The sequence below is a fragment of the Rhea americana genome, unplaced genomic scaffold (assembly GCF_003343005.1).
Source record: "Rhea americana isolate MKP2758 unplaced genomic scaffold, rheAme1 scaffold_173, whole genome shotgun sequence".
Classification (NCBI taxonomy): Eukaryota; Metazoa; Chordata; class Aves; order Rheiformes; family Rheidae; genus Rhea; species Rhea americana.
Window position 1 is genome coordinate 1,010,960 of NW_028185850.1, and position 22,556 is coordinate 1,033,515.

The 22,556-nt window shown below is 39.3% G+C and overlaps 1 protein-coding gene across 8 annotated transcripts in view; it reads right to left on the bottom strand.

Annotated features, from left to right (window-relative positions):
* RMDN2 (regulator of microtubule dynamics 2) overlaps nt 1–22,556 on the bottom strand; it is a 52,113-nt gene that overhangs the window by 22,374 nt on the left and 7,183 nt on the right. For 6 of the 8 annotated variants that reach the window (XR_014895357.1, XM_085301168.1, XM_085301166.1 and 3 more), the window contains 4 exons: nt 21,754–21,856; nt 19,578–19,638; nt 4,623–4,698; nt 2,890–2,967 (listed from right to left, as the gene is read on the bottom strand). Coding sequence is in view for 7 of the 8 variants with exons in the window: in XM_085301168.1 (XP_085157294.1) it covers nt 2,890–2,967; nt 4,623–4,698; nt 19,578–19,638; nt 21,754–21,856 (318 nt within the window). In the remaining variant the exon portion in view is untranslated. The other 2 variants (XM_085301172.1, XM_085301171.1) reach the window with 2 other exon arrangements.

Genomic DNA, 22,556 nt, shown 5'->3' on the forward strand with positions numbered 1-22,556 from the left:
CACAGCAAAACTTGTATTAGTGCATCAGCACAGAAACTTAATCATACAGTCTGATAAAATTCATAAGGATATTACCAATTTCATCAGTCTTGAATCCTCAGATCTAGAGCTAACCTCCATGCTGGAGCCAGTTTTCAGAACCAYACAGTATTGCCAAATGATAGCCTCATCCTGCTACTGAATGTGTGCAAATCACAAGAAGTGATTAAGAGCTGACAGTCGCAGAAGTTAAAACAAACTGTAACCTTGTTCTATTTTTCATTTATTTGTATTATGCAAACTTTTCTTAAGTGCCTCAGGCTACTGTTTTGTCATAGCCATCAAGACAGTCACAGGAGTTGGGAATTAAAGAAAAAAACATCCTGAAATAGCCCAATGGATACATCAGATTACATTTGATTAGGTGGAGTTTTTACTTAAAAAAAAGTGGTCAGGCCATATCCTGAAGCAAATGCTAATCTGGCTTTACTCTTTAGTAAGGAAGCACTGCAGAGATGCTGTGAGTGTGGAACACGTTTGTGCAATGATATAGTGCAACAAGCAACATTTATCATTCAGTCAGGAGTGGTGTTAGCTACTAATGTGAAACAAGGTTAAAAAAAAACCCACACAAATGAACAGCGGAATTAAGAACCAAGCGGGATACACTGAGATAACATATAGTCTCCAAAAGGGATCGCTTAAATGAGAAATGAGCCATGAGAAACATCTGAGAGTGTCTGACGTAAATGCAAGCCGTGGTCTGTTGTTGGACACAGCACAGGATAAAAGYGTTTGACAGAGATTCTCCTAAGTGCCAGGACAGCGTGTACATGACAGGACAGTCGGTAGCCACTCACTTTTGCATAGCTAGTGCCAATATTCCAGAGTACAACATGATGAAAAGCTAGATGAAAAGCTCTTTGAAAAATCTAGTGACATACCTTGTTTGGATCAACTAAGAAAAATGTAGTTGCTGAAAGCCTACTGAAAATCACATACACGATCTGAAAGAGCTGCTGAAAGATTACCTTGAAAAAAGTCTTGTTGCAGATAAAGTCAACCAAAGTCAAAGCCTGTAATGTTCTAAATGTCACAGCAACTCCCTCTTACTAGTTCGCAGGCATTTCACAGTGACTTAGCTTTGGAAGCAGGTGAAAGAGAAAAGCAGGGCTGGAATTCACATGTTTTCCAGCAGTTTATTTATTCTTTCATTTATTTAAAGGTAGAGGAAGGGACTTAGGCAGCGAGGTAGGTCATAGAGGAAACTGATTCTGAAATACATGCTTGCTCAAAATATATCATCATATGTTTTTTTCCCAACTCATGTAGGCATAGATGGGGGGAAAAAGAAACACCCTAGTATATATGTTAATGCTCTTGCACTAAAAGAAACTTTCACTACCTGCTCTGCCAGTACAGTATGGCTTTCTTAATACTGTTCCAGAAGGAAAAACAACTGCAATACCATCCCCACTAGACTAAAGAACAGCAAAGCTAAAGCTGTAAATTTTGACACACGATTATTTTAAGAGACTGATGATTAAAGAATAGAATCCAACAGAAGAGGTTGTTGTCTTCCTGCATGGATCAGTAGAAATACATACAAATGTTTTAGAAACAAAAGCACATGGTTTAAGACCAACTTTCAGCATTCAAAAAGAAAAATAACCTCTCCCAAATTAGAGCACTAAAATGAATGATTTGAGTTCACAAACTAAGCAAATTTTTGCAAACTATCAGGAATGTGTCAGTGAAGGAAGTCCCTGCTGAATGCAGTGAAAAGGCTGAAAAGCCTTGGTGCACGGGTGTGGTACACTTTTCTGACCTATTTCAGTTTTTCAAGGCATGCTGAACACTTGATCCCAATCTAGATGGACATCTTCAGCTCATGTTTGCATATGCTTTTGATTCAATTAATGTGCCTGAAGGCAACACCCTGCTAAAAGAGGAATACAGGGGTTTCAGAACACAACTTCCAATATAAAGAGTTAAAACTTTGAATTTTTGGAGAGAAATAAGAGATCTCCTCCTAACATTGGCTGCTATTGCTTTGAGAAGTCTCCAGTGACCTTTTACAGCATAGACCATGCAGGAACATTTTCTTCTGACAAAGATGTCTCASAATATACAAGATGAAGTGATAAGGATAGCTATCTGAGGCATCAAGGACCTGGATTTAGGAATAAAAGAACTCTCAGATTACAAGCACAATCACCAATTTTTCTAAAAAAAAAAAAAATAAATCAACAGTTAAACTTACAAACCAGACAATTATTTTAATTTTGCATATGTGAATACTCATCACTATGTCATTAGCACAATATTTAGAAGTATTTGTCAGGCTGGCATAACAAAAAAAAAAATGTATTACTCAGAAATTTTGAGGTAAGTTATAGATTTTATATCTGCATCTCTGTTGTGAAATTTCATCTGAAATTCACCATGTCAGGGCAGGAGACATCCACCCTGCCGCAGACCTGTGCCACAGCACAGAGGTGCTGCCATCCTTAGTTACGGATAGGAGGGCTACATAACTGACCCAAGGGCACCCAGGMAGTTTGTGGCAGAGTGAATTCTTCACTGAATTCAAGCCTTCCAATATCCAGGGTTACCTTTCCTCTTTTCCAAATATGTGTTACTTTTCATTTATATATTTAAATAAGAAACCTGAATCCAACAATGAGGGGCATGTAAGTTTAGTTTACTTAATATAAACAACAGGAATGGACAGCATCTAACATCACAGATCTGGAAATAAAATCCAAAATATATATTTACTGTTTCATCTAGTTTCAAAACATCTACTTCAATAAATACGTACTTTGTCTTAAAGCTTGTTGTTTCACTTCAAATGTATTATCATTTTTCAGTATACCCAAATCATGTTACATACAGGAAGCAACTTACTGAATAGCACCATCTTCCATTTAGGTAGTATAAAAAGGGATCTTGAGGCTTAAGTTCAATTGCTTTGTCTAGGTGCTCCTATTAGAAAGAAAATCAGTGTCACTTTAGATGTTTGCTTAGCAAGTGTGTTCACATTCTAAGAAATTCACTGTAAATCATACTCAAATTCTGAAACTCTCTGCTGCTTCAATTTTGTTCTAATATCCTAAAAATACTGTAATTAGTAAAACCCTTCCTTATGAAGGAAAATCACAAACAAAATTATTTAACAGCTTTGCACAATGCAGCAAGACGTGTTGCATTTCAAACATGACTGAGCAGCTCCATAGTTCAACTAAGTAGCTCAAGAATTTTTGTCTTAAAAAGGCAAAAACTTCAGTTATATTAATTGTATATACAGTTAGCATTATAAAATGGTAGCACACCAGATCAGCAGGAATACAATTATTCTCTTYGATAAATCTTACAGACCAGCACCAATCTCTTCCACCTGCACTGTCCTAATGATATAGTTCATGACACAATAAATTGCTGCTATAATGTGATACATAGGAAATAAAATGGTTCAGCTACAATGAAATAATAAAACCCAGGAACTACCTAATAGAGTGCTTCTTCCAAAGCCATTTTCATAACAAGTCATGACTTTATCTATTTTCCTGTTTAATTTACTGCAAAAAGTTCTTGTTGTCTAACCCGAGTTTAAAGAAAAAATATGTTATTTTATCCCTAACTACCATTTACCTCTCAAAATAAATTTCTCTTAAGATGGTCTTATTCCAGATGTTTCTGTTTTTCTGATTAAGCCAGTAACTAAAATATCAATATTATACTGATTTGAGAGCTTATTATTTCATCATTTTATCTACAACTATTCAGATATGAGCTACTTTTTCATGCTACTATTTTCCCCAAAGCCTCCATGCTCCCAAATGATTTRCACGAATTTTAGCAATTACTTCCCAAGAGAAGGACCTAACTGAACCGGCCACTGCTAACACTGCGGGCTCCATCCTTGTTAAGCTCCATCCTTTAACAACTGCAGCACTTCTCTGTTACAAGCCGCTTTTTATGCGACACCACATCACCATTTCTGCTTTGCTCCTACCAGGCCTTGACGCTTGGGACTCAGTTCGCTTGGCACGGCTCTGACAAAATGAATGTACTCTTATAGCAGAGCCCTGTGACACTCAAAGCCCTGCCAAGGAGGAGATGTGACCTGGTCTGGGTCCCCCTGGGCAGGGGAACTCCCAGTAAGGGCAAACCTGCCTGCTGGCTCTGGTGACACCCAGGAACGGGGATGCGGGCTCCGAAGGGCAGTGGGTAGAAGTGGGTATGTCCAAATTATACAGTTACCTGTGAAGGGACAAGGTTAAAGCATACACCACTTCTTAAGGGTGGCATGAAGCACAATTGTGGGAATGTGTTAGTTCACTACTTAATATTTAATGTGCTCCAGTTCTGCAAATGAAATTGTTACTCTCTTCTCCTCCCTGCTTTGATCACAGAATAAAATGGAAATCTTCATGTTATCGTAATCCTAAGTCAATTCTTACATTTTGCTAGCATATCACCTACTCACTCACACAAAAATAACTCTTACTTTAACACAAGCACCAAAATATACCTTTGAGGATGAATTAGTGTGTTGGAAAAGTTCATCCTTGACACTATCTGAGGAAATAAATTACAGGATTAGTTTAAAACCCCCCACAACCTTACAAAAAACATACCTTAAAGAGATAACCATTCCTGATTTTGTTTTGTACACTTTCAAACTGAGACATATAGCCACACATAATTGCAAACCTGAGAGAGGAAAAGAAAAACACACTCACACTTTTTGTGATTTGAATAAACCTTTGAATCAAATTACAAAATATTTCAATACTTAATTCACAGATAAACACCTGTTTTTCTTCCATCCTGATAGCTGGTTAGAAGTTTGGCATGAACTGTACATATTCAGGAGCAGACAAAAAGACAAAAAAACAAAACAAAACAAAAACACAGCAATAATGGAAACAAGAAGCTTAAATGACACTGGGCTGTCAGTGAAGTGAACAAACGAGATATTCCTCCAAAATTTAATTCATTTAAATCAGCGACACTTCCAGACTGGCTTCGGCATTGACGGGAGTTTAATCGAACCTGCTGCCACCTGCATTGCGATGCGCCACGAACATGACCACCACCAGTGACGGCACCGACGTCCTCGGGATGCGCTAGGTGGGAGGAAGAGCGCACCCCAACAGTCCTTCACTGTCTCCTACTGCCCTCCTCAAGTATCRTGGTGCATTTCAGTACCTCTAGCTTTGTTTCAGTGTGTTTAAATGATTTTAAAAATACACATGCACATTCTGCTCTTACAGGATCACTACTGCTATTCCACTGTTAAATTTGGGGTTTTTTTTAATTCTGAGAAAGTGAGGACACTGATAACAAGAAAAGAAATGTGAGGTCATTTCTATTAAAAATTGATCGTTAAGCAGGCAAAGCCTGTAATATTTTCAATGGTCTCTCTATTACATTTCCTCAGCAATACTGTTGTTTTATTGACAAGTCACTTTACACTTTTTTATTACTGTGCCATTATTACTTGAAAAGCTATAGAACTTGCTATGCATAACCAAAAGGAAATTCCCCATGCAAGTCAGTCCTACCTTCCATGGATCTTATTTTCATYGGCAATAAGACAACTTTACATTTCTGTATAAAACTAATGCAACCACTTACAATATACTTAAGCAGTATAAACTAATACAGATGTTCTCTTCTAAATTTTTCAGAATTTTACTTTTCTATTAGAATTTTTACAATGCAATATTAAATTGAAACAGAGTAATCCCAAAAGAAGGAAATCAAGTTGGAGTCCAGAGGAAAACATGAGTTATGCAAGAAACTTACCAAGTTAATGACAGTAACAGAACCACAACCTGTATGGCGCACACTGATTTTAAGCATTACTAAATCTCAACTTTCTTGAATTTCTTTATATAATGTAATGGTTCAAACTCCAGTGAATCCTCATTAAAATGTCACTTCTAACCTAAATACATCTTTTATTGCTTACAGTTATACTTAATGGTTTTAATTTAAAAATCTATTTTAGAAGCACTCCTGCTACAGATTATTACTTTTTTATTCTGTAAACGTTCTCGTGTACAGCATGAAAGTCAGCAAAACAACAGTAGTTGAATTTGTAAGAGCTCCAGACAGACTGTCAAACACTGTTGAGCAGGATGTATGTTGTGATCAATGTGCACTGAACAAAATCCGGCTAATCGCACCACTACTTCTGACAGCGAAAGCTGCGGGGCCGGGGGGGGGTGCATTTCATATGGGAAAGCGCTGCGGTGGAAGAAAAAAAGCAAGGGAGGGTCAGCAAAGTTCAGGTATTTGGAAAGAGGGGGAAGGCACTGAGAACTTTATTTGGCTTAAGTAACTCAGGCAACATTTCCCCTATTCCCTTTACTCATTAAGTGCTAATCAGATAAACTCAGCATACCATAGCTAAACGGATTGCTGCTACAAAAGAAAACAATGAAAAGCGAACAAGCTAATCCAGCACCTAGCAGTATTTCCCTGTCTGTGCGTGACAAGAAAGAGGGCCTTAGTTTAAACCAGTTCCGAGAAAAACTTCTACTTACAGCTAAAATCTCCGGTGGAGAGAAATGCCAGCAAAATTTTCAACAAATGAAAAATAAACTAGTCTACTGACTTCAAATGCATTTTCTTTCTTCAAAGCTAAAATGTCTCACGTATGAGCATCATTTTTTATATTTTATACTTTTGAGCTGGACTAAACAGGCAATTAGCATAAACAAACTATTTCATTTTTGGAGTTAAAATTCTACGGCATTTCAGACACTAATTTCCAGGGGGAAAAAGTACTTTTTGCCAGGAAAGAGTTTTTAAATGTTTGATATAATTTTAAAACAGTTCAAAAAAAGAAGGGTAAGAAAGCAAGCTTTACTTTCACTGATTAAATGGTGATACTAACTGATAAGAAACTGATCAGTGAAAATTAGGATGGAACTAACTAAAATTACTTCCATTTTTCTATTTTCATTCAATACAGAAGACATCTTTACTGAATTACAGTACCACTATTAGCAAAGCAACCAGACTGAAACAGAAGTGCTTGCGTTGCAAAGACTCTCTCTTCTTTTTCTGCACATCCTCATCTTGGAGTTGTACCCACTGCACTAACTTTGTCTTTGGTCTCCTCTCTCCTTACAGTCACCTCCCCCATCTAGTGGTTAAACATAAAAACATCAGATAGCCTAAGACCCTGAGATTTTCACAGATTTTGATATGGTCACCTAGTGCATTATTATCATTAAAAATGTGAAAAAAACACCAAAATATGCAAATACTATTTGAAACAGATAAAACATACATATATTTTACTAGAGCACATGATACTGTCTTTCCTTACAACCAATGCTTTACTTATGCCCTTTGAACAGGATTGCAATCTCACCAGCTACACAGAGAAAAATAAAGTGAAAATTATTATTGACTAAGCTCTGCAAGGAAGTGACCTAACTACTGAGTTAATGTTACTGCCTGAAAAATGTCAAAAACATGCCCATAGACATGCATCAAAATAAACACAATGGAGATAATCATAACTCCGTTAGACAGACACACATCACTTCTGTTTAAAAAAAAAGTATTTCTAGGTGGAAGAAAACTTACTGGAAATAGTATAGAAGCATATAGATTAATCTTCCACAATTAATATTTTCTTTCTAAGCACAAACACAATAAAATTCAGCAATAAGTCAGCACTGGGCCCCTTTGCCACAAACGATGTGACTGAAACTCAAGGTTACAAGAAGATGATGTTGACATAGATAGATGCCAAGCATCTACATGGACCTTATGTAAAGGGGTCCAGCTGGAAGTCAATTTATGTTTCCCTTCTAGTGGTTGAGAATTTCTATATGTATTCAGACAAGACAAAATTATAAGGAGGAGTTACCTGCTGCAAAAGGAAGAACAGCAGGTTCATCTAGTCACTTTTATCAAGCAAGCTCACAAGCAATCTGAATTAGCAAAAATGCAGATAGACACTACTAGCAGTTAGGCTCTGGAAAGCATAGTTTATCCCATATGAAATGGATTTACAGAAAAGATTTAAAGCCTGAAGAAAAAAAAAAAATCACGACATACAAACAGCAAGTTTTACCTTTTCCTTTTCCATGATAGGTTTCATGGGACCAAAATCAAAAATAACATACATCCTCTCAGGCTGGCTCCTTACTCTTCCATACCTCCTTCCATCTATTCCAAGTCTAAAAAACCTCCTGTTCCATGCACACACTGGTTTGGTAACACAATTGTTGGGCAGCAACTTAATCCAAGTGCTTTGGGGCTGCTCCTCCTCTCCCCTCAGTCTCTTCCACGTATGGGTAACGCAGGAGAGGCCCATGGAAAAAAAAAGTCTTTTTTCATTCCGGTTGTAAATGCCGTTCTTGCCTCTCTACATGGCTCACAAACTTGGGCATCCCATCTTATTTCTTTGCCATTAATTCCCTCTTATCTGTACCACAGCAGTCATCTCACCAGTGAAAATATTCAGAACTTGTCCACAGCACTYATTCCATCAGACAGACCAGGCTGCTGGAGCACCCGCACTCCCTTCTCTGTCAGGGCTGCGTGCACCTTGCACGCGAGATTCATGTGTGGGTGTATTCTGACAGTCTCTGCAATGCAGCCAGACCTTTAGGCTTTCTTTATAATCTAACTTGAATGAGATCTCAACTCCCACAGAGGGAGGTTCTGCAACTTATGTTACTGTTTGTGATTCCTGCGACATTACTGCTTTAGAGATCAATTTTGCATACCTAAAATTGTATTGCTTTCCCACTATGATGCATCATCTATAAAAATGCACCTCATATTAAATTTTGAAGCAAAAGTAAAACACCAGTTTGGTATCACTTTCCTAATGTTGGTGAGGGCATGGCAGCAGTGGCTATGAATGTAAAAGACTGCCAGTGTACAAAGTAAAATGCACCAAGGTGCAAAGTAAAATGTTTAGGTTTTCCTTACTTGGAACACAAATGAATCTACATTGAAGAAACTGGCAGGATTATAGTTTTTATATTAAAAATTCAACAGAGTAACAAAGCTGAGTTCCAGGGAAACATCAGATCGCTCGCATAGCCAACATTTGCAGAAACATGAGGAACCAACCAATGCTTTGATAAAAAACAAGAATCAACCAAACCTCCACCTAACATGAATACAAGGACATTTAAAAATTCTGATTTAATAAATTATTGCAACATATACAAAAAATCAAAACAAAGAAAAATGCTGCTGTTAATGGATATTCACAGAAGTGCATTATTAGAACATGTGGATGTTATGTTTTGCATTTCTGAGGCTGTGGATTTTGCAACTGAATCATGTTCCAGATCATAGACATTTCTAATCCTTATTGCTGTATATATGACCTCAACAAAATCTGCAGATCTGGAAACAGAGTGAAAAAACAGCTGTCAGAGATAATAACACAATTCTTCTTGACAGAAATGTAACAAGGCTGCCAATACTATTTCCTGAGACCATTCTGGCAGAAAGCTTCCAGTAAATACATATTTTCACAAGCCAAATCTCTCCCCTTTGCACTTGCATAAGGATGCTGCAGCATTTTACTAAGGTGCTACTACTCTAAGAGCCTTTACACCCAGGGGATGCATGGTGCCCCTCCTCACTGGCTGCACTACAGACCTGAGCTCAGTCCCTTGCAAAGMGCTCCTCTGATGGGAGTGCCAGCATCTCCTACCTCCCTTCAGCAAGGAGGAACACGTGCACCAAGTAGGAAGATCAACGGATGGAAAATGGACCAAAAACGTCCTCAGGCACTGCAATAACATTACAACATTTCTGAACAGAAATATTTCAGTGACCTACTCTGGGGAGAAAGAAATGGGAAAAGAAAAGAAGTGGGGAAAAAAGAACACATAGAACCTAAACTGTGACTTTTTTGTTCCTCCAAATGATTTTTGCCTGATCTGTTAAGAACCCCACCAGCCACAGTYCTAACGCATGAGCCAATCTCAACCATTCTCTCATTTAAATGCTCCTTAACCAGGAATACRCAAGCTAAGCATCCCTCAGTTTCACTTGCTACAAAACAAGTTAAAGCTTTTGAAAAATGTCTTCTGAAATTGTCTTTCTGTATTTGAAGTTTTAAATTATTGTTGCCAAAATAGTAAGTGATTTAAGGGTAACTGACTGACATCAAACACAATTAACATTGAAGATTCCTGTAAAACTTCTTTGGTCTTCCCATAAATCAAATACAGGATAAAAACTCATAACCCRAAACTCTGTTATATCAAGTTCCGACTGCAAGCATCATTTCTGATCAAGGAATCAAGGCTGCATAATAAAAACACATGCTTGTAGCTCACAAGTTAATCAGTCTCTGCTACAATTCTAGTGCTAAGAAAGGGATAATTAAGGACAGGATGTCRCAAGTTTTTAGCAAGAAAAAGCTTTACACAGATTTCACTTTCAAAAGTTGTCAGTAGMATGATAATGTCCTACAACATATTCTGTAATTTTGAAAAGTCCCATATCACTAGACAAATATTTTACTGGCATTGCACCCTACAAATCTGAGAAACTATCTTTTACAATTCTATTACTAAGACTGTATGACATCTTCACTCCTCTGTGGGAAATTTGTGGGAAATTCCTTTGCATGTACATGCCATTAAATATTAAARTACTTCTTCCATATAAAGAACATTTTTCTGCTCCTGCACAGCCCTCTACACTTCTGCAAAATAACCAAGTTATATGTATTTAAGAACTTGACTTTACTATGCTGGGTGGTAGTATCTATTAACTTTAAAAGTTATTCCACTGACTGTGATCGAGGAGAAACTGAATCCTGCTCAGGTCAAAGCAATGATAGACTTCTGCACTTTCTGGGCAGTTCTTGACTCTTTTACCAGTGAGCTTACCATCACCAGATTCACAAGTTAAAGATATTTTCAGATATCTGAATACTTTGCAGCTCTCGAGTACTACAAAACAACTGGCCAGACTCTCTGAACTGTTACATACAGGCCCCCTTAAATCATAGAATCAGTAAGGTTGGAAGGACCTCTGGAGATCATCTAGTCCAACCTCCCCGCTCAGCACGGTCACCTACAGCATGGTAGACAGGGTTGCATCCAGGTGGGCCTTGAAGATCTCCAGAGAAGGACACTCCACAACCTCTCTGGGCAACCTGTTCCAGGGCTCCGTCACTCTCACAGGGAAGAAATTCCTCCTCACGTTCAGGCGGAACTTCCTGTGCTTCAGTTTCTGCCCATTGCCTCTTGTCCTGTCACATGGGACAACTCAAAAGAGTTTGTCCCCGTCCCCTTGACACCCTCCCTTCAGGTACTTGTACACATTGACAACATCCCCCCTCAGGCTTCTCTTCCCCAGGCTGAACAGGCCCAGCTCTCGCAGCCGTTCCTCATAGGGCAGATGCTCCAGCCCTCTGATCATCTTCGTAGCCCTTCGCTGCACTCTCTCCAGTAGCTCCATGTCTCTCTTGCACTGGGGAGCCCAGAACTGGACACAGCACTCGAGATGAGGCCTCCCCAGGGCTGAGTAGAGGGGCAGGATCACCTCCCTCGACCTGCTGGCAACAGTCTTCCTAATGCAGCCCAGGATACCATTGGCCTTCCCGGCCACAAAGGCACTTTGCTGGCTCATGGTCAACTTGTCATCCACCAGCACTCCCAGGTCTTTCTCTGCAGAGCTGCTCTCCAGAAGGTCAGCCCCCAGCTTGTACTGGTGCCTAGGGTTATTCTTCCTTAAGTGCAGGATTCTGCACTTGCCCCTGTTGAACCTCAAGATGTTCCTCTCCACCCAACTCTCCAGCCTGTCCAAGTCTCTCTGTATGGCAGCACAGCCCTCAGCTGTATCAGCCACTCCTCCCAGTGTCATCAGCAARCTTGCTGACGATGCACTCTGTCCCTTCATCGAGGTCACTGATGAAAAAGTTGAATGGGATGGGACCCAGTACTGAGCCCTGGGGGACGCYGCTAGCCACAGGCCTCCAACTAGRCTCCGCGCCGCTGATGACAACCCTCTGAGCTCTGCCTTTCAGCCAGTTCTCAATCCACCTCACTGTCCACTCATCTAACCCACACTTCCWGAGCTTATCTGGGAGGATGTTGTGGGAGACAGTGTCAAAAGCCTTGCTGAAGTCAMGGTACACAACATCCACTGCTCTCCCCTCATCTACCCAGCCAGCCATTCCATCATAGAAGGCTATTAGATTGGTGAAGCATGATTTCCCCTTGGTGAATCCATGCTGGCTACTCCYGATCACCTTCTCTGCCTCCATATGTCTGGAGATGACATCCAGAATGAGCTGTTCCATCACCTTTCCAGGGATGGARGTGAGGCTGACTGGCCTATAGTTGCCTGGGTCCTCCTTCTTGCCCTTTCTGAAGACTGGAGTGACACTGGCTTTCTTCCAGTYCTCAGGCACCTCTCCACTTCTCCAGGACCTTTCAAAGATGMTGGAGAGCGGYCTGGCAACAACATCCGCCAGCTCCCTCAGTSCCCGTGKGTGCATCCCATTTGGGCCCATGGATCTGTGGATGTCTAGCCTACCCAGAAGGTCTCTAATCCTGTCCTCCTCAACCAAAGGAAAGCCTTTCCTTCTCCAGACTTTCTCCCTCACATGCAGGCTATGGGATTCCTGGGGGCTGCCCKTAGCAGTGAAGACTGAAGCAAAGAAGGCATTCAGYAACTCTGCCTTCTCTGTATCCCTTGTCACCRGGGCCCCCACCCCATTCAGTAGTGGGCCCACATTTTCCCCAGTCCTCCTCTTGCTGCTGATGTATTTGAAGAAGCCCTTCCTRTTGTCCTTGACATCCCTTGCCAGACTCAATTCCAACTGGGCCTTAGCCTTCCTCRCYGCATCTCTACATACTCTGACWGCATTCCTGTAATCCTCCCAAGTAGCCTGTCCCCTCTTCCRCATTCTGTGYACTTTCTTCTTCTGTCTGAATTTGGCCAGGAGCTCCTTGCTCACCCATGCAGGTCTCCTGACCCTTATGCTGCACTTCTTACTCATAGGGATGCACCACTCTTGAGCTTGGAGGAAGTGATGYTTGAAYASTAGCCASCYCTCCTGGACCCCCCTTCCTTCTAGGGCCTTAACCCATGAGACTCCACCAATTAGGTCTCTGAAGAGCCCRAAGTCCACTCTCCTGAAGTCCAGGGTTGCAATCCTGCWTGTTGCCTTACTTCTTTCCTACCGGATCCTGAACTCCACCATCTTGTGGTCACTGCAGCCAAGGCTGCCCCAACCTTCACACCTCTAACCAGTCCCTCTCTGTTGGTAAGGACAAGATCCAGCAGCACACCCTTCCTCGTAGGCTCCTCCACCATTTGTGACAAGAAGTTATCATCAATGCATTGCAGGAACCTCCTGGACTGTTTGTGCCTTGCTGTGTAGTCCTTCCAGCAGATATCAGGGTTGTTGAAGTCCCCCATGAGAACCAGGGCCTGTGATCGTGAGGCTACCTCCAGCTGTTTATAGAAGGCCTCATCAACTTTCTCTTCCTGGTCAGGTGGCCTGCAGTAGACACCCACAACAGTGTCCTTCCATATCTTCACAATCTTCAGGCATTTTCACTGAACCACGGCCCACCTGGAACTGTAATTTCTTTCATTTTGTTGTATACCAAGTACAACACACAGCAAGTCCACTTAGAAGCATAAGACATACYAGTGCAGAGATTTCCTGAGTTCTAGTCCAGGCACAAGCTCAGCAGAAAATCAGATATAAACATAAGGGCCAAGATCTTGAATTAATCCTGGAAGTGAGTATTAAATCTCCGCAGCTAGCAAAAGCTAGCATAGTCTCTGTGATGACCTCCATTTCTATTTTCTGCCATGTTAATATGAGTCAGCCAAATCCCATGTGAAAATTACTCAGGTCCTTAATGAAGGCAATCCTTTCTCTTCTGTAGTTACCTCTCTCCATGAGACTGCCAGCTCTGGAATCTACTCCCACGGACAACCCCAGGCTTGGAGATCTTGTTCCTGTGCGCTGTGCTTCTGTGTAACCCACGTACATATGACAGAGAAAAGTCTTGAGGGCCACTGTACTTTCTGAGGAATCTGCACTTAAAATTACCAGCTTTTCACTTGATAATTTCACTCTGCTGTGAGATGCATGTTCTGTACAGCTCTTGTCAYCACGTGAATTCCATAAAGTAATCGAAACTTAACTGCAGCGCTAAGCTGGCTTCATGGCAAACAAACCAAAGTCCAATGCAAAGAATGATTTTTCTGGGTGAACGTGATGAAAACTGGCTGCATCTAATAACCTTTTTGTTCTTTGAATAGCCTGTATGTAACATATCCTCTTCACCAAAAAATGGAGTTGCAGGATTCTGGACAATTACCAGAGAAGCCTTCTACACTTTTCCCTAACTCTTGGGGAAAAAAAATCCAGCAACAACAACAAGAAATCCACTTGCTTTGAAAATGAACTTAAAAACAATTGTTTATATTTCAGTAAAAGCACTATTCAGCACACCTTGGCATTCTGCATTTTTTTGTAATTGTGAAGTTAAAGTGGTACTATCTGAAATGGCTACAGCACTGAATCAGTTTCATAGCACTTCCAGCTAAATCAGAATGACAAGGATATACTGTGGTCCAAGATGAGCCTTGAGGGTTCACAGCTATAAATTGGCAATCACTGACCAACCAAAAAAAGGTTTTGTTTGAGACCTGGGAAAACAAGAAGATATGGGACTGGCCAATGCCAATTTCTCTATTCAGGTTCCTTCAGAATYTGAATAATTGCCACAAGCTGAAAAAGGCAATAAGTCACCTAAAATATTTACTCTACCTCTCACTGGAGTGGTCAGACAAACAATAAAATGTTACAGGTATGTTTTTTCTTTTCCAGTGTTTCCATCTAAGTTATTTTTTTAAAGRTGTCTATTCAAACAGTCTGAAGGTTTCGTGATCTGACTGGTWACCACAATATTAAGTATGAACATATGTTTTCAAATATCTAGATTTGGATATTAAAATTATTAGCAGCTGGAAAAGATTGTGACCAAGGCTGACTGACTACTTCAAACTCTTTTGCCCAGTTCTTTCTGTATATATCTTACCAAATGCAATCTGAGGATGACTACTGGTCACTTATAAGTGTTTTAATCAGTAAGTTGGTCAATTCCAATGCTATGTTTTTTCATAAAACTAGATCATAGGTGGTTTATTACTGACATGCATGGCTTTTTTTTTTTTKYTTTTTTTTTWAATAAGTACACAAGAAAAGTAAAGCAAGATATCTAAACTGTAGATGTGTACATCAGCAAAGATTTGCTGGTAAGACCATTCCACTAAGTTTTCCTACTAGACATCAAACATAACTTTTATTTCTCAGGACAGCTTATGGCAGTTCAATATAACTGAAGAAAATTGCCCTGGCAAAAGGACTTTTTCCCTAGTGTAACTGCATTCACAGTAGGGCTTTCACAGAACAGTTATGCCAGTCAGGGCGTGACCAAAACATATTTTGCTGTGAACAAAGCTTTTAAGCATTAGGGATAAGCTTCTAAAACAAACTTTCAAAGAGGCCTATAGCCCTAATCCTTGCCTGACAGACACAGTATACATTCCTAATAAAGGACATTAAACCATAAACAGAACAGGATACAAGGAAAATTGAGTGCCAGGTTATAAAAAGTTTTATCAAAGAGTTATTAAGAGACAGTATTCAAAAGCACAATGGCAAACGAYTCTTTCCAAAGTGCAGGGAAGACAGGACATGATTTTAAAGGCCAATTCAGCTCCAGTGAGGTGTTCTCCATTGAGCTAAAAATCAAAAACGAACTGAATTCAAAAGTGAAAATAAGAACACATGGCCAAACTGGTGATACTGTATGGTTACTAAAGAACAGCATACAAGCATTTAAAGATAAAATTCAGAAATGCTTAATACAAACTGAATTGCAACTTGCAAGAGACATAAAAGGCAGTTAAAAAAAAAAAGGCTCGATAAACACAGCAGAAGGAAAAAAAGCCACAGACAGAAGTACAGAACCACTGGTAATGAGATATGATGATGAAACCAACCAGGCTGAATTATTCAATCTTTTCTTTGCATATACCTTTCCCTCCCCATCCCTCAAGTGTTAACTGTAAGCAGTAATACAGGCCAGGAAAAAAACAGGCCTACCATTTAACCCTCACTCATTTAGTAAGCCATAAYATATTAAACAGTTTAACAGAACATGAGAAATAATGCCTGAGTTAATTATAYAGATAGCAGCTATACCAAACATCAATAATAACTCAACCACACTGATAGGAAATGCCAAAAAATCAGAAATAAGAAGGTACAGAGAAGCAAGAAATCAGTCAAAACTTTCCATAGACAACAGTCAGCCAACTTTTTCATCAACAGCTAAAACAGAACGTGGTAACCCTACACAAAAATGAGAAAACTGTATAAACAATAGATGGATGTATCTTACTTTGTAGGGTCTTCAGTTAGCTTACACAGTTTGAGCAAACTTTATACTGGTGATGAGATGAGAAAAAAGAATTTCAGTAGGAGGAGTGCACTTCCACTGAGCACGTATTCATGCCGAGCTGTAGACAACCCAAGTTCTCACTGTGCATTTATGCTCCTATGACACTCAATAGAGATCCTATTCAATTTACAGCAGCCTGCCCAAACACAGCTATCCACTGCCACTGGAGATGCCCTAAGGTTTCCCACCAGTTCCAGCTGCTGGCCCAGAAAGATAAAGACCTCCCGGGGATCACATGTTATATCTGCCACGATATGCGAATACACCTATAACACTGCATACACCTATAACACTGACGTTAACACTAACGTTATAACACCTATATGCATACACCTATAACACTGACGTTACATTTAGGTGCCAGTCTGGAATTGGGTCCTGCCCTTCATCTCTGAACTTAGGTAAAACTAGTAAATCTTTCTTCTTTAATTGACCACTTGCCAGTGATCCTAATCCTTTTGTTTAAATATTTGTTAAATGATATTGTTTAGATGAAATCACCTGTATTGGTTGCAGAACCAGGGTCAGTGATCTTATCTCTGGTTCATATGAACCTGTGAATCATTACAGTCATTCCAAGAAGTTTTGTCCTGGGTTCATTATCTTCCAGTATTTTCATTAATGACTTCAAYGATAACCAGAAAACAAACTTATAAAATAAAATAGTATATGAGAGGGGATGCAAGCACTTACGACTCTAAATATCCTTGATAAACCAAATGGTCTGAAATCAACATGAAATCAGTGAAACATGAGTGTAAAATACTTTCCCAAGAAGGAAAAAGTGCACAATTACAAAACAAGTCTATATGGTTAAGCAGCAGCATAGCAGAAAAGCGACCACAGACTGAATGAGAGTTATTATGCTAGAGAAAAAATATACAAATGTCTTTCTGGAGCATATCAACAGGGCAGCCCATTCTGTCTTGTATTTAGAGCCTCTGCTGAAGAGGTATATCCAGTATGGGACATCACTATTTAAGACTTGTGCATTGAATCAGAAAGACTTCAGAAAAGAACAGTAAGTGGACAAAATATTTGAAAAAATTATTACAYCAGACTATTCACATCTGTTATGTCTATCTGTACAACTATAAAGCCGCTGGTTCAACAATAGATAAAAACCTCACATTTCCTTACAACCCAGATACACAAAGGTTGAAAACTAAAGCATACAGAAAGACCTTGCCTGCAACAAAAAGCAGTAGCTTACAAAACACAAGATTTTATTCTTATATCTCTAAAGCAGGCTTTCTGAGCTAACTCTGGAACACGTCTCCTTACACTTGTAATTCTTCCCTTGCTGGATGTGCCTGCCAGTACAAAGTCTTACATCTGAAGTCTGGCAGACCACCTACATTTTCCTGAACACCATGAAAGCTTTTGTCAGCCCAGTCTCTGTAGCCAAGTTTATACTAGGAGATTTTGTCAGTCTCACAGGCGGGCTTTTGTCAGACTCACAGGTGGAAGCATTTGCGTGTGCCTGTGATAGTGTGGGTTTCTTTATACATACTGCTCTGGCTGAGAAGGATACACCAGCACTAACCTGCAGACGCGACCATGGCTGTGGCCAGACAATTGGCAGAAATGGCTATAGTTTGCTTCCAGCAGGTGTTTAAGTTAAACAGGCTTCAATTCACTTTGTATTGAGGATGGATGCTCACATGATCCTCTCCACTGCAACAGCCTCCAACTGATGGACATTAACTTGTAACTGGATAAGGGGCAAAGCAAAGGCTGGTATCTTTAACTGTCACAYTATAGCTGGGGCCTACGCCTCACCTCCAGGCAGGCACCATCACTATTTCCCAGCCGCTGGAGGGAACAAATGCAAATCTATCAGTGATGGCAAAGTTCCATTGAGATTAAACTTATTTCCACAGCGCGTGACTTCCTGTACCCCATCATTACAAAGCAGGTGTTTGGATCACTAGTTGTTATAAGCATAAGGAAGAAAAACAATCACAGAAGTATGGCAACACTCAAAGGAACCCCGTATGGAATAACATAGCCATCTTTGAAGTTCAGAAGGAGAGAGAGAGAGAGCAAACACAAGAGCCACCTAATTAAATGTAAACATCTGCACTTAATTGAGTATCTAAACCTGAGCTAGCTGACCTATGCTCCCTTTACTGGCAATGGAGATGTAGTCAGTTGAGTCTAGGGAGAAATTCATCTCACCCTAATGCAGATGTGCAACATGGACTCATACAAACTGTACTCCAGAAGTGCCTACTTCATTCTGGACTATGAAGGGAGGCCGGGATAACAAGATCAGGTTTAGATACATAGGGTTAAAATGAAATTCCACCATATATGTGTAATGAAAAAAAGAATAGAAAAACCAAAATGGAATGAAAAAGCAAGTAATATTAGAAAAAAAACAGTTTCAATAAAATTGATTAATAAAGCAGTAACCTGGAATTATGAGCTAGCTAGGCAGAATTATTTTCCACCTGACAATGCTGATTTAATAAAAATTATATAAATTTGTGAAGACTTAGTTACTTCTGGCAAGATCTACAAAAATTAATCCAAGTGCCAAGCCTGGAGAAAAATTCAATTATCAAAACAGAAAGTTGAGAAGCTAATTGAAAGTGAAATCATGCTCTGATTGTCTACTTTTAATTACTAAAGTTTAGATGGTCAAAAATTTGTCATTTTTTTTCATGTGGATATCAGAAGTAACAAAATAGGAGGTCAAACTACATCACTTTCAGAAAGAAAGAGAAAGTTGTGAGAGAAAGTAAGTGGAAAACAATGGCTTCTTCAAATAGTAACAGATACCGGCTTAAGCAAATATTCCTGTATTTCATTATACTTACTAAAATATTGTGATGTTTCCTCTGCTATAGTAAATGCTTCACAAAATACTACTTGGAAGTAGTTTTTAGCTGCAACTGATTGAGTTCTATGAAACTATGAGAAGATATTAATGAATAATTGATGAAATTGATATCCCACCCACTCCAATAAGATAAATCTAACTTGCTGTGAGCAGTGTTTAGAGTTGGAGACTGCTGCCATTTTGGCTGGATCTGATAAATAAATACAACTTTGCAAAAATGCACACTCTTGCAAACTCACCACTGATGACTCTCTGCATTTCTGGCATCCAGCTGGATGGCCTTTTCAGCTTTAATCTTCCCTGTAAAAKGAGTATGATATATTAAAGGATTTATTGTACTCTTTTACATTTTAGGCAACACCCAAGAACCAAGCAGTCAGATAAACTCTAGCTGCAAAGAAGAAAATGTTTTTTCCTTTTCAAAACAAAATTTTAGATGGATACTTTATGACTTTAAACTAAACTTTATGACTTTGTAYATATATGTATAACATTAAAATTGTATGTGTATATAATGTATATCTATCTATATATAATTTTACTGTTTTACCTTATATAATTCAATTCAGATTCAATTAAACCWGGGGAGGACTGGACTGGACTGGACTGCTGAACAAGGTGTTTCCAAAGGGGAAGATCCTTAAAAACTGGTTAGAGATGTACCTGTCGGAATAACCAGCAGAGCTATTTTCCACCTTGGGTACATAAATGAACTAGGTGAAGTTCCTTTCCAGCACAATGATCTCCATTATGTTTCACTTTTAAGCGAGTAAAGATGACAGCAGGTCGTTTGATCAAATCATGCTCCTAGTAAGAAGCTCAAATGCGACGCTTGCTGTTTGTAAAGTCTCAGCTGCAACCAATTAAACCACGCTGACATTTCTGTATTACAAGTTAACTTCCTAAAAACAAAGGGCACATACACAGTCCTCCAACCGAGTGGAATGAAAAAACACAGTCTACTGCCAGCTCTCCCACAGTCTCAATCTCTCTGCACCACTTCCAAAAAGCAGATGAAAAAGGCTGCCACCACCTACCACTTCAGGAAAATGAGCCAACAGAGATTACTCAACACTTAAGACCCAATTTCATTCCACCATTCCTTACCTCTCCCTGTCTTTTGCTATGCCATTATCTTCCATCAGCTAAGGCTACATTTAATCACTGGTAAAAGCAAAGGATTCAATAACAGAGTTCATCATTCTGTTTTTGTTTGTTTGTTTGTTTGTTATAACCCTCACTGCACTGAGTGATTTCCATACAAAAAAGCCAAGCTGCTACCGAAGTAAAGACAGTATCAGTTAAATAGTAAGACAGCCTATGTCTTCATGAGCATTCAGATGACAGCAGGATAGGAATGGGGACCTTGGACAAGCTGAGGTTGGCTGTGGCATATTTAATAACAGCACAAAGGGTCACACTGCCTTTGAGGATAACAAAGGATAGTCAAAACTGCTCTTTCAGAGATGTCACTGACAACAGAACATGAAGTAGCAACAAAAGGAGAAGAGTTAAAAAAGAATAATCTAAGCTCGGAATACAATTAGAAAACCTTTAATTTGGTGCAGTAAAAAAGGGAGAGGCAATGGAGAAAAAGAGGAGAGGCATATTCTCAGATRGAGGCAAAAATGATTATTTTAAGAGAACGCATTGAACGGACAGCAAAAGGGTGACATAGGTAGAAAAGAAGCACATTTTATCATAATCAAAAACAGGCCCAAAACAAAAGGGAAATGTAAACCATTCCTCTCCCCAGTATGCCTATAAACAGCGAAAGAAAAGGGCAATGCACTTAAAAGCTGACGTAGGAAAAGAGTTGTGAAGAAAGAAATCAGAATCTAATTGAGGTTAGTTGTCAAATAGGACACCTGCGGAGAGATGCCTGGAAGCAGCATCCTCAATCGTTTTACATGACTATTGTTTCTGGTAGACAGTGTTTCCCTGATTCCCAAAATATTAGCCCCGCGACCACCACAAAAGAGGTTGCTGATTTGCAGGACCACTCCTTTGCCACAGAAAGAATTAAAATAAATCTTGGCTTTGCCTTTGCATTTATTGCTCTCTACCAAAGATGTAATTAAGAAGCTGTGCTGACAACATCTGTCTCTTTTTTACATTTTGTTTCATCTGACTCTCACTAAAATAAAGAATTCTAGGACATCATCTGGAGCCAACTGCTTTCAATGTGACTGAAAACACTTCTCCTACACCAGTTCTGGATCTCTCCAGTGTGAAAAGAACAGTCTGAAGCTATATAATGTGGCAGTTTGTTTGCAAAACATTTTTATTATGGTATACAATCTCCCATTTATTGGACTGGCAATTGCTTGAGTTGGAAAACTTAAGCATCAATGCACCAAGCATGTTTCCCTACATTCAGATGACATTTTACATAAACATTTTTCCTTGACTTACCATCAGTAACATACTTTTTCTTTTCCTCAGCATCTGTAGTCATCTCAAACAGATCTCCATAAGCACGAGCAACTCTCCAAAGAAAGCTTGCACAGTTTTCATACTGAAAGTAGAGAACAATTGGATAACTGAACTCATCAAAATCAGACTTATACAGTTTCCTTGCATAATACTTAGAGTAGGTTTGAGGAATACTGAGTGAATCTTTGGTATTTTGCATCCTTCTATACTACTTTCCTATGTGTGAGAATCCTATGACCAATTTTTGCACTACCAAACATGATGTTGATCAATTTTGACAATACCCTGGAATTTATAAATCATTTTTACAGGTCTCTTTTTTTTAAAAAAATATAGATAGGCAATCCAGTAAAGTATAATAGGTTCCTGAATTATATATATTTTCTTTAGGCGTGAAATAAGCACTGTGTTCACTCACAATTCTTATCACATCTATCCATCTCGATATTTCAATATGTAAATGGCAATATAATCAGAAATAATAATATCTGTCAAATCAGAAGAAATTGATGCACTGAATTAAGCACTGCACATCAAACCACTTGGAAATTTCATCAGAAGTTCCACACGTGCACACAAAAGTTAAAATTGTCATATGAGGTATGTCAGAAAATTATAAGCAATCTACAGACTCATTGTTTGATTTCTTGAGAACAATTGATCCAATTACTACTTAATTCCATGGGACTTTCTCATATAGGCCATTTTAAAACCAGTAAAAATATCTATCATTTATCTAGGAAAAAGCCCATGGTATCATCCTCCACTGCATGCAAGTACAT